Genomic DNA, 17,999 nt, shown 5'->3' on the forward strand with positions numbered 1-17,999 from the left:
ACACCTGAGAGTACCTCATCACAGCGCATGGCTTTTTGGCATGTTTCTCCAGCTCCAGACTCTTGCTGGCCCGCGCCCTCCGGAGCGCGGCAGGGCTCCACCGGCAGGCACGGCTCGCTGGCAGCGGCCGGCACCTCCGGGCAGGGACCTCATCGCAGCCACCGCTCGCTCTGGCTCTGGCAGCGCTCAGCTGCACCGTTTCTTCCAGTGAGCTGAGAAATCTGCTCTCAAAACTGAAAGGCTTAATAAAAAAAGGTCGGTAAAGCTTCCCATCTGCCATAGTCTCTGAAACGAAATAAAAAATTAAAGGCCCTAATGTCTTAGAAAAAGATGATTCCTACTACCACTTTTACTACTTTCTCTTAGTTGGTATTTTGGAAACCCTGACAAGTGTCAGCCAATTTGCCCACAGCAAATCATTACACTCTGGGGAAAGTTTACCATCCCTAAACGGGAAACAGAATGGAGCAGGAATCTCTGAACATGCCTACAGTACTTTTGAGAGAGAAAATAGTTTACAAGGCCGCTTGTAACCTACCCCTACTGCCTTATGCTAATGGCATAAGAAAGCTGCAGAGACAATATACAATGCGGAGCCAGAACACCCTTTTTACAGTCAGGGTTTGTGGGCATTATGCAACGTCAGTGCTTTCTGCTGCTCACCTTCTTTTGGCCTTGAAGTCCTTTCTGAAGAGATAAGGCACAGAGGATACAAGTGAAAGGTCTTTCTACTCGGTCTCCCAACAAGAGAAACAAAGATAACATAAAAAAGTATTAAGACATTATCACTTCTTGCACTAACCTGTTCACATTCCATGTGTGAACCACTTTCACACAGAAACCTGAGACTTGAGACCTTTGGACATGAGAATCTGTATACCTGAAGTTTCTGGAATACAAGTTTTTTTCAGAATAACAGACTTAACGTGGGAAAAATTTTCACATGAGTTACTTCCCACAAATGATGAACTTCAGCATAAGAAGGCACCAAGGCACCACTGGAATCTGAGCATGTTCATATTATCAAACTTTCTTACCTTCTAAAATTGGGTGTATACATTCAAACCAGCTATTGGAGAGGTCCCTGGCCTGTATGGTCCCCGACCATACTGGGAATTGTTTGGGAGAATGGTAACTAGCTAACATTATAATGGGCTGTTTTAACCCCAGAGACAGTCAGCTCCAGTGCCTGGTCCAGCCCCTGGCAATGCTGCACGTTGCCCATGCTCCTGCAGCGTGCACCGGGGGCCAGGAGCTTGGGACAGTCCAGCTACTATTTCTGACATCCTTGCAACAACATAAGAGTCTTAACAGACTTTATTTATTTATCTTTCTAAAAGCTGTGTCAATCTACAATTTTTTTTTTTTTCTGATGCTATGAAGTATAAGCGAAGTTAGCGATAGGACGAGAGGAAATGGGCTTAAGCTGCGCCAGGGGAGGTTTAGGTTGGAAATTAGGAAAAATTTCTTTACGGAAAGGGTGGTCAAGAATTGGAACAGGCTGCCCAGAGAGGTGGTGGAGTCACCATCCCTGGAAGTGTTCAAAAAATGGGTAGATGTGGCACTTGGGGACATGGTTTAGTCTAGTCTACCCTTGATTGGCTTAGAGTAGACTTGGTAGTGTAGGTTAATGGTTGGACTGGATGATCCTAAAGGTCTTTTCCAACCTAAATGATTCTATGATTCTATAAATAGACCTTAATGCATGAAGATTAAACACAAACCCCCAAAATCTCTGGATCCTTTGTGGCAAGACAGGACCTTACTCATGGGTTGTGATTGTAAGACATCTCCTAACAAGATCATACTACAAGGAGAAACCCATATAATGTAATTGTCTTTACTAGTTTTGGCTAAATCCAGAGGACGATCTGGAATGTGAAGCTGCCAAAAAAAACGTAGTAAATTTAGCATGCACCCCAAGCAATGTTGTATGCTGTGAATTCCTGATCCTTTTGAGTTGGATTAAGCCAGCACTGTCACTAAGTGAAGTTGTCCCATTCTTTTCCCACCTTCTGATTTTCATTCCTGCCCCGGGTCAGTCCTCTGACTGGCATCATGTTAGATGCTTGTGCAGCTGAAGCAAACTGCAGATCTGATCAGGTTTTTGTTCAGTTACCTTTCAAGACATTAAGTGCCTGATCAGGTAAATTCAGTGAAAACTTAGGGCAGATTAAGGAGATGATGAAGCTATACTCTTAAACAGTACGAATTTCTTTGCCTTTCAATACATGGTGTATCTGTCTTTTTGAGCGGTAACATTGCAAATAAGGACTTAGACGAAGTGTTCCAGAACCTACTAACTCGGGTTCAGGGGTTAGTGGCTACCGTCTGCCTGTTACAATCACTGTTAATGTGTACCTTACCCTTGCTCTGGCAGTTTAACTGTTTGTCTCATCAGCCACTAATTGGTGTTTTTAGAAAATGGTCTGAATTGAAAAAGTAATTCTCCCATTATAATCTTTAAAAAGTAATTTTCTAGCATTGAATTCTGGACTGACCAGGTGTTCAGAATTTTCTGCTGTCATGCGGAGACCCTTCAGCTAGCTCGACTGCCACAAACAGCGAAGCTGCATTTAACTACTCCTCTGGGAACTAACAGATCTTGTCAGCATACCTGTAAAAATTACTGAAGGGAAAGAAAATATGGAATGCATTTAAAATTGAAGCCTTTCTAATACTCAACTTTTCAAAATATTTTCTTTTTTTAGTTGAAAATTTAAGAGTTGGCTGGTAATTGAACTTAATGGTAACTAAATTTATTTTAAGGACTAAAAATTTAAAAATTAAAGCCTCAGATCCTGCTCTTCCTATACTTGAAAATTCAAACTTCAACTGTTCAGTATTTTGCTGACTGGTCTATATTACAACCTTGATACTCTGGTCTCATTTATCTCATCAACAGATACATATTGCATGTTACTGTCCTCTGTGATCAAGTGTATGAACAGCATGGGTGTTAGAATCTTTATATATTAGCTCATTATTTCTGTGCTGTTAAAAACACACCTCTCTACCACTTAAAGTTCTTATAGAAGAACTAAAAAAATTAAATTATAAAATAAAGTTTCTAGAGCTACTTTTGATGCAATGATAAGTACAAGGACCAGAATGTTTTCAGGGTTAGGTTCTTAATGAGGAATTAGTTAGGTAAAAATATTTTATGGAGTTATATTGGAAGTTTTTAAAAGAGCTATTTCAGAACAGTTCTAAAGGTGGGGAATACTCAGTATAGTTCTGCTCTAAACACCAACTTACTATAGAGTCTGTATTTAGTAAAGCAAGTGAAGAAATCAATTTACATACAATTTGAAAACAAAATGAATGGAAGAACCTCATTATGAATAATACATATGTTATGAATAATGTATATGTTGTAGTTTGGGTTTAAGACATTTGGAACGGGAAAATTATCTTAACAGGTATTTTTACTATTAAAGGATGTAATTCCATTAGTTTTGCTGAATCATGTTTTTGTAATATCTGTTTTGCTACTATTTACTTTCTGATTCCTGCAGATAGCTTCTTTAAGAATCAGCATTTTAGCAATATTGGTAGTATTTGCATCAGACCATTTGCACTGTGAAAAACCACCTAAATTAACTGCACAAACTACTAGCAATAATTAAAATTAGTTTTAATTGTAGCATAATTTTAATGTAATCACTAGTTATAATTACAGTATGCAAACCATTAGTTAGAACTCTACAGAATAGGAATAAAGTTATTAAAGCTATCACTTTAAGGCATTATGTTTTCTGAACCATTAAGATCATAGTATCAATGTACCATAGTCCATTACAAAAGAAATATACTTTCTGGTTGCTCTGGTGAGCAAGTAACGTATTAAACCCATCTAATACTTAACAAATGTGAACTATGCCTCTGTTTTCACCCCATGCCAAAAGCTCGGGCTAGGACACTCTGTATTTTAGAAGCATGCAATTCCTTTATTTTCTGCAAGGGGGAATTCACCTCTCCTTCATGTGCCACCTCCCTGGGGCTCACAGTTAATGCTAGATATTGCCCCTTGTTTATTAGACGACTCTTTTATAGCATCCTGCTCCTCCCCTGCAGTAAACCCACCTCCTCTCCGCAGCCAGTAGCGGATTTCAGCTCCTCACGTGGGGCAGTAGAGGAGCATGCTCAATAGAAAGAGACTAAAAACATGGAGGGATCAACTTGCAGCTCCCAACACAAGTCACGTCTGCTCCTACTGCTGGGGGACTTAGAAGAAAGAATATATATGCTGGTGAGTGCATATTTGCTCCACTGGGGCCTCTCCCACTGCCAGTACAAGCCCTCCTTTTCATTCCCTAATGGAGCCCAGGACCCTTCACTGTATCATTGGTTATAGGTTTTTGATGTTTCTGGGCTTAGGGTACCTTCTGGCCTTCCCATGTGAATTGCAGAAGAGGGAGGAGAATGACTGTCCCTTATTTATGGAGGCTGCAAGTACTGGGCCTAAAAATTCTTATGCTTTTACACAAAAACAAAACTTTGCTCTTTTTAAATCATATTTTCTTCCCTTGCCTTATACTTCTGAGAATTTAATTCTTTATATTTTCCTTTCTTCTTGCAAACTTCTTTCTCTGCTTTTCATCTACTCAGTTTGGACTCACCAATGTGTCTGGTCACCACAAACAATGGGGAATATGGCTGCTGTCATACCCTCATCAAATAACTAATGCAGAGCTATGTGGCTTTGTCACTAATATATGGATGACAATAATATAGTTCAGATTTCATTGCCGCAGACCTCTTGTTTTGTTCACCAACAGAACTTAAAGGCCCTGTAATTGCTGTTATCACCACTGTGATTAGCTCTCTGTAGTAACACCTTCTGAACAGTTTAACTGAGCTTTTAATTCTGCTGAATCCATTTGTCTATCTGTAATGGCTTTTGTCTCTAATAGTCTATTACGTAAGACAACTTAAGGTATAAATACACATCTCAAGAGGTCAAAGAATATTAAAATAACTGATAAGTACTTCCAAATGGGAGTGGTGGTGAACTTGTTCCGAAAACCATGTTTCCAAAGCCCAAGAGACATTAGTTTTATGTTCTAGAAACTTGTTTTCCTTTGAAGTAAAAACTTGAGTACACAAAATAAGTATACATTGATTGCTTCAGTTACGCTTTGGTTAGACAAAGCTCTTTGCGTTTGTAACACGTGCCAAGTCATGCCATTGTGAATTAGTCTTCAAAGGAGCAAAATTGGCGCTTGCTAAAATCATAAACCAATGCTTTCTACACCAGCTTACACAAACTATGAGCAGCAGAAGTGGCACGGCATCCTGCGCCCTTCTGTCCCACTTCCTTAAATCTTCCCGCGGCTCCGTTGTGGCCACTTTGCTCCACCTACATTTCCCAGCTACTGGCAGGCCTTGCGTTACACGGGTGGTGTTAAGGTCGGGAAGTCAAGGCCATACCAGTTTGGTTTTCCACCTGCTGTCCGTTGTGGTCTTTGTGATGCCTTTAGGAATTTATACTTTTGAGATCTCTGTCTCTGTTAAATGTGGTTGGAGTTAGCAAAGTGCTAGTAGGGGGATGGATGTACAAAATGATTATATGTCTTCTTTGTTTTTCTTCGAAACTAGAAGAAACGATAGCCAAACGAAGGTTCAAATGATAGCCAAACAAAGGTTCGCTGAACTTTGTCAGTAACTATGAAACGTTTATTCTGGGAACAAATGTATTCATTTTCAACTTAATTTTTTTCAGAAAGCCAAAAACACAAGAAAACTTGCAAGTGTTTTTCAGCTATATTAAGAGCACAGTAATATAATCTTTGATAAATAAGCATTTAAAATTCTAACTTTTTTCTTTTCAGGAACATCCAGCATAATTACAGAGCAATATGTACATGAGTAGGAACTACACAAATAGAAAAAATGAGTATAGAAAAAATGAGTATTGCAGCATGCCAACAGGAACAGTAGGTGTTGCAGAGCAGCTTAAAGAATTATATTGACATTGTAATGTCAGATTTTTGCACAATTTAAAAAACGTTTCGTACAAAAACCAAGGTCGGCAAACATGTTTCTTATATAATTATAGTACTATATACTTTATAATACTTATATATGAAACTTATATAATTCAAGAAGGAAGTATTTTTAAGAATAATAAGGCCTTGCTTAATGTAGAAAAAGTATGGAACTAGTTTCAAATTTGAACTTTACTTCGGAATTCATTTGTGCCCTTGTGAAGAAATGGGAGCAATGGGGTTTGATGTATTCTAGTACTGTCTCTGGCCCATGTGTGATGGGGTCTTTGCGTCCTCCAAGGTGGCTGTGAATCATAGAATCATCCCAAGGCCCAGACAGCTGCCAGTTTCATTGGGAGCTCACCTGGGGGTACCTGAACACCTTTGATTACGCGGCCGTAGGGGCCTCCCTGGTTTAATGGTAGGGTAAAACCTTGGCCTTTACCTGAAGGGTAAGACCTGGGCCTTGTCCCAGCCCAGAGCGGGTACATCAGGCAGGCCTCCGTCCTGGCAAAGGCCGCCCTCCTGCCCCTTGTCCTGCAGGTGACCGCTCTCGCCTGCTGCCTCTTGGTGCGGCCCGAGGGCGGACACGCAGGGCCTGCCTTTCCACGGGGGGCAAAGCAGCGCTGCCGGCGCACCGAGTTCGTGCGGAGGACTGCGCTGCTGCTGGTGTCGTGGCCGTGCCCCCTCCGGCCGGCGGAGGACCGGGAGGGGAAGGAAGCGAGCCGGGACTGGGCCCAGGTGAGAGCCGCCGGTGGCGGGGGCCGGGGAGAGCTCGGGCGGCGGCAGCCGGCGGCGGCGGGGCCGCTCTCTCGCGCACGGCCGCGCGCCGGTGGGCGGGCCCTTTCCCCGTCAGGGAAGCGAAGGCCGGCGGGCGGCTCGAGGAGCGGCCGCTCAGGGGCGCGGCGCGCAGCCAATCGGAGCGCTCGTAGCAGGAGCCAATGGGGGCGGCCGTGACATGGCGGGAGCCGTGGGTGGGGGGCGGGTGCGCCCTGAGGCGGAGGTGGCGCTAGCGGCGCGGTGCCGGTTCGCGATCGTGCATCTCCGGGCCCCGGTCCCCGCAGGCATGGAGCCCTCGCAGGTTGCGATCATCGGCAGGTAAAGTCTCTCCTCTCCCGCGGGTAGGTGCAGCGCCCCGGGGAGGAGGTGCCGGCCCGGCTCGGCCCCTGGGGGCTCTGGGAGCGGGTGCCCGGGGACGTGCGAAGGGGCTCGGGCGCCGTCCCGGCGAGGTCCGGCCCGCGGGGAGGTGGGCTCGCTGCCCTGGCGTGCAGGCGTGGCCGTGCCTCAGCCGCCCCCGCTGCAGGCGTCGGATGCCGCGGCGAGGTGCGAACTGGGGGCAGTCGGTGGGTTTCGGCACGCGGAGCCCGCGCTGGGGAAGGGGAGCGGCGCGAGGGAGGCCGGGCCGGCTGCTGGGGTTCGGGAACCGAGGGGGGAATGCACCAGTTTGGCTCATTAGAAAGTGTCTTTGCTTAAGTCCCTGACAGCTCTGTGCTACTTTAAAAAAAACAACCCAAAACGAACAACATCCACAGCATCTCTACTCGAAGCAGGTCATCCTCCAGGTCCAGAACACTACTAACACTCACTGCAATGTTTTGTGTGTGCATGCAAGTGCAAGAGGAGTGGAGAAATCTGAGCGCAGCTTTTAAGATCCTATTTGTCAACTATGTCAAGAAACTCCTAAGTTTCTCTCGGGCACTCCTGGAGTAATACTTCCTTGCCACAACAGCAGTTATTTCCGACTTGTGTGGGAATGCAGTGTTTCATCCTCTTCTTGAGCTAAAACTGCAGTTCTCTATTTGAACAGCAGTCTAGCAGGGGGAGAAAAAACGTGCCAGGCAGTAACAACCCCCTACTCACCGCTGTAACTCTGGGCTAAAAGCATGGGCTGCAACAAACTTTATCAGGGAGACCACTTGAAGTCTCCGGACACGTGTCTCGGTGCCGTCATGTGACGGTGACAGAGCTGGCTCTTACCGGTGGCAGAGAGCTGGACTTACTTTGTATGCTCTGTAGTTCAAAAGAAAAACAAACCCCACGATCCTAGAAACCTGTATCAAAATAAAAAAAAAAAATCTTTTGGTCAAACACTTACTTAAGGAAACTTAATTTAAAAGTGCAATCTGAAAGAGGTGGTGCTAATTTATAAAGATACTGGTAGCTCAGATATGCTTGTTTAAGTGATCCAAATGCTCTTATTTTAGAAACACTTGTTACCCAGGAGTCTACAGTAGCTAACAAACCTTGACCCATGCCTTACCTTTTCCGTAAGTGGGCATGTTCTGTAGTTTGCCTGAGAACTTCTGAGGTCTGGGCTTACTACAGGGAAGTGTTTGTGTGTTTTTTGCTTTAAATGGTAAGTTTAGAGTGAGAACTTACTGTCTGCTTAACAACACTAAATGCAAAGTTTCACTTTTTTTTTTTTTTTTCTTGGTCACAGTTATTTCCACTGATTCCTGCTGTTCCCTGAAACTTCCTGTTTTGTTCCTTTTTTTATATTTAAACCAAGGGCTGAAAATGTTCCTGTTTTCTCTTCCTTCTTTCCTCATCTGTCCTACTGTTTTTCTCTGACTTTTAATCTCCTTTTAATCCTTTATTGATGCCCTAGTGGCCTTGCATTTTGCAGTTGCTAGAGGTTGCTTAAGTTTAATGCTAAAAATACAGTGATCTTGGAAATGACAGGAAATGCATGTAATTATCAAAACCCCCACTGTAACAAGTAATGGGTATGGAGTTCTGCTCTTGTCTTTGTTAAGGAGGTTTTGGGGGTTTTTTTTGTCATCTCAGGTTAGTTTAAGCTTACTACACTGTTCCACAGTGCTTCTGTTTGAAGAGGCTGATGTCTGCTATAAATCTAATTAAGATAAAACGTCCATTGCTTTAAGAGTCGTGATAAAGTTGTCAGTTACTGCAGGTTTCCTCTATGTATTTCTCAGTAATGTGACTTCACCAAAAGATGTAGGCAGACTGTTTATGCATGTCTCCAGCATGGTAGGGTGCTTCATCTAAAAATAAGGGTAGTGTGAGAGGTCAGTAGGTGGAAAAGCAGTATCAGACCTATAGGGGTTTGTTTTGTTTTGGTTTTTTCCCTTTTCACATGCTTAGGGTACTTCCTGAACTGTAGAGTACTCATAGCTGTGGTAGCTGGGCCTTAGGTTTTCTGATCATCTCTGAAGCAGGATCATGAACTCTTGGACCAATGGGTTGGTGACTGTCTTTAGGATATGAACTGAACAGATGAGTTTTAAAATTAAAAAAAAAAAAACCAAACCCAAACCTCTCTTTTATGTAATTCCATGCACCTTAACTCCAGGTTAAGATTGCAGCTGACAAACCTGTTGAGTCCAGTGTCCCAAAGTAGTGGTTCCTACTGTTTTGAATTCTGCTGTCCTTTTTCTATTTTGTCTTTTTTTTTCCTCACTATCTTTCTTCCAGCTCTCAGAGCTATACAGCTAGCAAAGGATGTTTCTCTGTTAGAGGGAGATTTGTTTCTTTCCAAAATGTAACAGATCTCTTCATCAAATGTTGAAGAGTCCAAGCTCTGTTTTCCTTCTTGCAATGCTTGTCAGACCCACCCCCCCCCCCCCGACCTTCCCCAACATAAATGCTTCTTTATTAATTGGCTGATACTTGTTTTCTTTTCAGTGGACTCATTGGTCGCAGTTGGGCCATGGTGTTCGCTGCTGGAGGCTTCAAAGTGAAACTTTATGATATTGCACAACAACAGCTAACAAGTGCACTGGAAAACATTCGGTAGGTCACCTGACTTGAAAGGACTGGGATTGTAATGAAATTGTGGGATTTCTGTAATTATCAACGAACAGCCATGTCTCACTGTTTAAGGGAACATGGATTTTTAAGCTTGGAAGAAGGGTTTAACTTAGAAGTACAGGTCCTGTTAAGGTCAGAAGAACTGTGTTCCCAAATCTCTCAGTGACACTTCTGAAGAGCATTTTAATTTTTAAGTAATGATTTAAGAGCTCAAGTTTAGATCGAAATTCTTGTAACAGTGTTTACCATGGTTAGATTATCTATAGACTAAGCTTAAAATGAACATAAGAGTTTTTGCATAGAAAGACCACAAAGACTTTCAAAATGAAATTAGGTTAATATGGATTGCTGAGGAGCCCTGCTACAATTATTAGTATTTTATAACTAGAATTTTTTAAGTTCTTTAATATTTTTTGAGTCCTAGAAGAACAGATTGCTAGTTCCACTGACGATGCAACTACTGATCAGTTATAGTAGAGGCTGGGAAGCATCTTTAGAAGGAGCAAATTTGAGAGTGTGAGCACAAGAATCATACTGGTTCAGACCAACAATCCTCCAGCCTTTTACTCTGTTGCCCTGTGGCACTACGGCTAAAGCCACATGCTCTTGGTACATGACAGCTACAAGTTCAAGTCCTGCCTGTCTGCTTCCCTCCCCCAGCCTTCAGTGCCTAGAAGTTGCTTATGTATTCAGTAACTGTAACTGGACTTCCAAGTATTTCTCTAACCTTCCCTTGAACCTCTGTAAATCCCTTTGTGGCCTCCTTGCCAAAGGACTTTGTGTTCTGCAGGTTTACTGCTCACTGTGTGAAGAGCTATTTCTTTTTGTTTGTTTTCAGCCTGGCTCCTCAGTTGCTTTGTTTAGCCCCTATTCCTTATGTTAGAAGGGACTGGTTGGTTCCATTCACCCTATTCTTGCTGAACCTGAAATACAGCTTTTTATATGCCTTAGAGAGAGAGAGAACATTTATAGAGTGGTTCTGTGCACAATGTTATGTTGCTGTATCAGCATTTAATTCTAAAGTTCAGGTTGCTTCATGATCAGCATTGACCTAAATGTGTCAGCCCTCACTTCGTGATGCCTTGGAGTGAAATAAGTCAGCTGTTGTATGTAAGCTGACACGGGGAGCAAGCTGCACCTAAAAAAGGGTTGTGGTGTGTTGCATCCTGATTGCTTTCTGTAACAAGGCTTGCAGCAAGGAGGAGTGACTTCAGGAGCCCCTTGTAGGTCAGTTTAGTTGTTCGAGTTTAGAAGTTAAGCAGTATGTGGTATCTAGTGAGATTTGCTACAAAAGGCTTGATAACAAAAGAGGGGGAAAATCTGTCTCCTGCAACTTTTTTTTTTTTCTCCCCAAACCTCTCTTTGCAGGTAGGTGTTAGTCAGACCAAACATCTCTGTTGCTACACCTAGATGACAGACACTTTCGGTTTTTGCAGAATTGCTGTCATAGTGGTAGCCGTGATGAGATTCTGGATTATTGGGAGGGGACAGTTTTGCAGTCTGCCTTACTAAAGACAGAACTTTCCTCTAATTTTTTCTTTTTCTAATAGCAAAATGAGGACTTTAGCCTTCCAAGGTTTTTAGCTTGGAAAAGTGAAGCACAAAATGTCATGTGTAATAGGGTAGAGTGCTGTTTGGGTGTGTCTGTACTGTCCTGTGCCTGCATGTGCTGTCCCATAGGAATTCAAGGCAGGTTTTGCCTTTTACATAAGGTGTTCTTAACTCAACTTGTAATTAACTTGCGTATCTTGGCTGTTGTAACATCCTAGTTAAAAAGCCTAGTTTCAGGACAATGTAATTTTTGTGACAAGAATACAAGCTATGCAGTTTCTTCAACCAGTATTTTAATGACCGTATCTATCAAAATACGGTCAAACTTGAACTTCTTCGCACTGATTTTGTAGCACACAACCTGCAGTAAATCCCTTTGAGTTACTGATATGATGATAATTGTGTAGGAGCTGGAGCTTGAGTAGGTAATGAGGGCTCACAGGAGAGCAACTGACAAAGCTGGTCAGTGGCTACTTCTCTGGAGTTGCTGGGATTTGCTTTCCTTTTTCTCTCCAAATAGCTAGTACTTTTAGGGAAGTTTTTAGGCTTAGGGTTTTTGTGTGTTTTTTTTGTTTTAGTATTGAAGAGTATTTGTTCCCCTTCAGTCTGCAGTCCATGAACTTCTAGTGTGTGGAGGTAGTCTACATACTAAGGAGAAACTGGAGTGTACAGAGGACTGTTTGTAGTTTCCCTTTTCTAAACAAAAGTGGGACTTAAGTAGCGAACAACGTTAACTTCTAAAAGGAGATGATACTCCTTTGACAGAAATGATACTGAAGTATTAATTAACTATTTTATGTGATGGAATTTTAGTACATTGACTTGTAACTCGTTCTGAATTTATATAAAGGGCGTCTTGGGGTTCATTAACCTAATGAATTCAACTCTCACACAGCAGTAGGTGGGCAGCAGGGGTGTGTAGTCCTGCAAGAGGACTGGAATGAGTCTGGGATGGACCTACGATGATCATGAAAGCCTGTATGTATCTGTATGGAAAATCTGAAATGTACTATGTGAATGTATTCAAAACACTTGGTTACAGGTAAAAAAAGACTAAAGCGTGGAATTTGGATTTACTGAAGCAAGCGGAATTACGTATCATGTTGCCACAGTATCAGTAGACCAGGTACAGAAAGAAAAGGATAATGTGTTTACTGAGGCCTAACATGGTGTGATGGATTTACTACCTATCTACCTGTTGCCAGACACGTGGCAGTCCGTGCCCTGACACACAAAATGACCGCACATTGGATTGAACTGGGTGTACCAGTGGCATTATTAACCAGTGTCTGCTCTAATGGAACAACCTTTTGTTCTGCTGAAGTAACAAACTAATGAACAGCTTTATGCCACACTTGACCTACTGAATATACGCTCTAGTAACCTGCCTTGGAAAATGTAACTTGTGATATCCAGTATGCTTTCTTCTGAGTCAGTGTGATTCTGGTTTGAATGCAAGATTGATAAACTTTAAAATAATGAGAATTAGAAAAAACAAGTAGTACCCTATCCCTGAAAGTAATCCTAAAACATATGATGCAGAAATGTTTTAGTGCATGGCCCCCCAAAAAACCTTTACAAGTCTTGTAATATGTAAACTTTTTTCAAATAGTTACTGTGCTACTGTTCTAAACATAATTATGCTGCTGATAAAGACTGATTAATTGCAGTGGAAATGCTGTATTTTTTTCCCGTATGTAACTGGTTCATGTATAGAACAGTTTTTGCACATATAACGAGAGACTATTTGCAAGGGGAAGAAGTTTAGTTGACTCTGAAGAGGACACTAAAACTTGGATATTTGCACATGCATTCTGTGATTTCTTTGTAGAATTAGATGCTGGTTAAATAAGGTATTTACTTGGATACAAACCCGTGTCTCCTCCAGGACACAGGAGCAGGTAACTGGTTTTAATATATAAAAAAACAAGCAGTTGTATGCATGAAGGCTGTAGCTAACTTCAGAAACAAAATCATAGATCTCAGGAAGTAGTCTGTGCTAAAATATAAAGACAAGATTATTTTTAAAACTGCATTATTATGTTCAATGGCACTAAACAGTAAATTCATACTAGAAGCTCTTTTGTGTCTTCTGATCCTTTCTTCTCTTAGCCCAAGTAGAAAATTTTCTGGGACAGGTTGAAGTTGACTTTGAAATGGTAGTTATATCTAGGGATATGGGCACGTAAAAATACTATTGCTACTTTTATTACATAGATACAAGTGAAATGCAATAGTAGTGTCAAAACATGGAAATATTTGTTTGGAAGTGAAACAACTTTGAACCTTTTTATTAAATAACAGGGACTCTCCCCCTTTAAATTAATTTAAATTTAATTAATTAAAATGAAAAGAAATTATTAGTGAGTTCTGTAGAAGTCCATTCTGGAAGAACAGAACTATGCCTTCTGAAAACTGATATATAGTGCTAAAGTTGCATGGTACTGAATCTAAACTCAAAAGTGAGGGTGTTCAGTGAGAATTACTTGTATGTCAGCTTTATCTGACTATAGGTTGTTCTTCTGCGTGGTTCAAAGATGTTAGGCCTTTAAAGAGTTGGAGGCAAGCAGTCTTGAGATCAGCATATCACACACTTCATTAAGTATTAATTTAACCATAAATTTTATTGGACTTGATATGTAGTAAAGTGCAGTATTGCACTAAGCAACCTTAACTTTTTCTGTGCTGTAGGAGCACAATTGCTGTGAAAAACGAACAAGATGCAGGGGCTAGAAAAAAGTAGCATTTCCCCACCTGCCCCTGGCCAAGTGGAGAGGAGTACTTTGAGTTCTTTACTGTTGTGAATGGGGATCTGGAACTTGTAATTAAGTGCCCGATGTATGGCAGGTTGCAAAGCCAAGGCAATAAACCATATCTATGCCTATGACCTCATTATTGCCAGAGTTTTGAAAGACTCTTCCCCCCATAACTCAAGCTCATCATCTTTATTGTTACAGGAGAAGATTAGTCATTAGAAAAGACATTTGGATGTACATTACTTCTTGCTGTCTGGTGCCCTCTTATGCTTGGTTTGTATAAAAAGGGGAACAGCTTACTGGATTCATTTTGTAGCATGAGGAGTACACTGATACAGGCTTTGCTCTCTTTTCTGAGCTCATGGCATGTTCCATGGCTGTGTGGTTACATACTTTTCCCAAGCTGGCTTCCTCTTCCACTGTCTGGTCTGTATTGCTGTATTGTATTGATACTGTATTTGTATAAGGGCAAAATGCAGCTTGGCTTAGGTCTTCCTTGATAGTTTTATATATCTCCTTTGGGGGGACACCTCCTAAGTGGACAATTCTAATCAAAGTATATTTTGATCTTGAGGGCCTGACAGTTGGCACATCAAGCTTGTGCTAAATCATAGGCTTGATTCTACCTTTCAATTTTACCCACCCCTGCCCTCCCCACCCCGAAAAATGCAATAAACTAGCTAGGGAAAATTGCTTCATTTGCAGAACTAGCTAGAGAGTGTGCTAATAGGCTTTGGAAGGGGATAGATTCCATCTTTCCAAAGGTTCTGTGTGGCCATTCTGTAGTCAAAAACACTTCCAAAGGGAAATTTTCTCTTCTCACCTCATTCCTGTGTGGCAGCCAGTCCCCTGGGTAGCTAGAATATATGATTTAAATAAGACTGCTTTTTTGCAATTACAAAGGCTGTGTTTTGAGAACTGTTACAGTGTTGACATTTGCCTGGTATGGAGAAGTACATGTCCAAAAAGTTGGTGAAATCTCCATCCCTGAAGGCTTTCAAGGCTTGGCTACACCAAACCAAGGCTAACCTCATGTCGTTTTAGCAATAGCTCTGCTGCACATACAAGCTGGACTGGAGGCTTTCCAGGGCCCCTTTCAGCCAGTGTATTTGTGACTGTGGGAGACCCAGGTTTCAGGCTGGGTCTGCATGGCCAGAAGCAGGGATGTGAACTCGACGCTGGTGAGGCCGCACCTCGAATACTGTGTCCAGTTTTGGGCCCCTCAATACAAGAAAGACATTGAGGTGCTGGAGCGTGTTCAGAGACGGGCAACAAGGCTGGTGAAGGGTCTGGAGAACAAGTCTTATGAGGAGCGGCTGAGGGAACTGGGGTTGTTTAGCTTGGAGAAGAGGAGGCTGAGGGGAGACCTTATCGCTCTCTACAACTACCTGAAAGGAGGTAGTAGTGAGGTGGGTGTTGGTCTCTTCTCCCAAGTAACAAGCGATGGGACAAGAGGAAATGGGCTCAAGCTGCGCCAGGGGAGATTTAGATTGGATATTAGGAAAAATTTCTTTACGGAAAGGGTGGTCAAGCATTGGAACAGGCTGCCCAGAGAGGTGGTGGAGTCCCCATCCCTGGAAGTGTTCAAAAAGCAGGTAGATGTGGCACTTGGGGACATGGTTTAGTCTAGTCTACCCTTGATTGGTTTAGGTGGGCTTGGTAGTGTAGGTTAATGGTTGGACTGGATGATCTTAAAGGTCTTTTCCAACCTAAACAATTCTATGATTCTATGAACTGTGGGTCTCTGTTTTAGGTAGGCCAACTTTGGTTTTGGTGAGAATTTCCATCTTGAACCTAAACTTAAAACAAACAAACAAAATATTAAGAACCATAGAAAATGGTTCCTAGCAGGAAGGTTTCCTGGCATAAACTTGTCACTTCTGATGCCAAAAGCATCTTGACAAACCTAAGGAGTGAACTTACTTAGCTCACTAAATCTGGAGACAGAATTGGAATTGATCTTTGAAGGGTAAGAAGTGACTTGTGATGAGTTGCAGACCCTGCTCAGACTCGGCAATATCGGTGACTCTGCATTTACCATGGAAAAATATAATGACTGTAACTGCATTTTCCTGTTACAAAATCTTTGCTCTTGTTGCAGCATCCAGTTTGTGTAATGCCAGTATAGACATCCTGAGAGTGCTATGGCTGGAAAACAGTTTGTGTGTGTGATAACTTTAGGAGACCTCAGACCTTTGATTGGCTTTTGTGCATCACCATGCTCTTACGCTATGTTGTGGCTCCTCTGTAGTCCTTCATGTTATGCCTCTTCAAAACTGTGTCAAAGGCAGATGTGTAACTGTCCCTCTGTAATATACTGCCATTGCTGTGGATGAAGTGCATTTGGCAGCACTGGATCTCTCTTGTCTGGACAGAAACGGATACTTTTGTGGTCCAGCTTGTATAGAATCATAGAATGCTTTGGGTTGGAAGGGTCCTTGAGAGATCACCTAGCCCAACCCCCCTGCTGTGAGCGGGGACAGCTTTAACCAGATCAGGTTGCTCAGAGCCCCATCCAACCTCACCTGGAATGTTTCTAGGGATGGGGCCTCCACTACCTCTCTGGGCATCCTGTTCCAGTTTTCACCACCCTCATTGTAAAAAATTTCTTCCTTATGTCTAGTCTAAATCTATTCTTCTTTAGTTTAAATCCATTATTCCTTGTCCTGTCACAACAGGCCTTGCTAAAAAGTCTGGCCCCATCCTTCCTATAGGCCCCCTTTAAGTACTGAAAGGTCGCAATAAGGTCTCCCCGCAGCCTTCTCTTCTCCAGGCTGAACAACCCCAGTTCTCTCAGCCTGTCCTCGTAGGAGAGGTGCTCCAGCCCTCAGATCATTTTTGTGGCCCTCCTCTGGACCTGCTCCAACAGGTCCATGTCCTCCTTGTGCTGAGGGCTCCAGAGCTGGACACAGTACTCCAGGTGGGGTCTCACCAGCGTAGAGTAGAGGGGCAGAATCGCCTCCCTCGACCTGCTGTTTCAAGAACATGTAATGTGTAATAACTTTTCCATTGTGTGTTGTGTGCTTACCTTTAGTCTGGGGAAAGTGGGAAGAGGGAAGGTGATTGCTAATGCGTTCATATGGCCAATTGCAGCTCAGTATTAGCTGCTTACTATTTGTCTGTTGCATGTGTGGACAGTGAGCGGGTCCCAGTGTCAGGAGCTTTCAGTTGCCTACTTGGTCTTTTGTGTCTCAGGGTAGGTATATGGGGTTGGTGATGGTTTGTTGGTTTTGGGGTTTTTTTTTTGCCATGCCAACTACCCTCTCATTTATCAGACAGCACTAGATAGCACTCTGGTGCCATGACTGGTTAATGGTCCTAGTCTTTGGGCCATGGTGGTTGGCTGAACTTACGAAGAATAATATTGGTGTTGTCTTCTCTTCTTCTCTCCTTTCTCCTTGCTGGTTTGGGCAGTAAGTTTGTGATTAAGTGGTCTTTAATCTTGCAAGTATTTGCTTGTTGCAAAAATGTGTGCTGAACAGTATGACTGCCCAATAGTAGCTGTGGATAAAGGTGAGGCAATGCGACATGAACAAGATGGGTTAAGTATTAGCATCACTTGCAAAGTCCTTCTGTAAAAACTTTTAGAATAGGATTTGTAACCATGAGAATCCCAGGCAGTTCGTGATCAGGAGTGTTATTATAGATTGGGTGCCTTATCTTGAAGCAAATACTGGCTCAGTTCCCAGAGTAGTGTTGACATGGGCAGTCAGGTACAACAGTAAAACTCTGGAGGAAGACAAAATTTGGGCTCTAAAAGGAAGTATAGTATTTTCTTATGGATGTGAATTCTTCATTCTTCAAAGACCTTACAGGTATTAGTCAAACTCTTCAAACTGTGCACAATACAATTGCAAAGCGAAGTCCTGTGGTGTGTTCTATGGACGTGGCTGCAATCACCTCAGTCTGTGGTCATCCTCAGGGATGATCA

At 42.6% G+C, this 17,999-nt stretch overlaps 1 protein-coding gene across 1 annotated transcript in view; it reads left to right on the forward strand.

Annotated features, from left to right (window-relative positions):
• Positions 1-7,056: 7,056 nt before the first annotated feature.
• Positions 7,057-17,999, forward strand: part of CRYL1 (crystallin lambda 1) — a 60,741-nt gene continuing 49,798 nt past the window's right edge. Inside the window, exons 1-2 of the mRNA XM_075726053.1 lie at positions 7,057-7,088; positions 9,636-9,743. Of these exons, the coding sequence (XP_075582168.1) occupies positions 7,057-7,088; positions 9,636-9,743 (140 nt within the window). The remainder of the gene's footprint in view (positions 7,089-9,635; positions 9,744-17,999) is intronic.

The sequence above is a fragment of the Pelecanus crispus genome, chromosome 1 (genome assembly GCF_030463565.1).
Source record: "Pelecanus crispus isolate bPelCri1 chromosome 1, bPelCri1.pri, whole genome shotgun sequence".
NCBI lineage: Eukaryota > Metazoa > Chordata > Aves > Pelecaniformes > Pelecanidae > Pelecanus > Pelecanus crispus.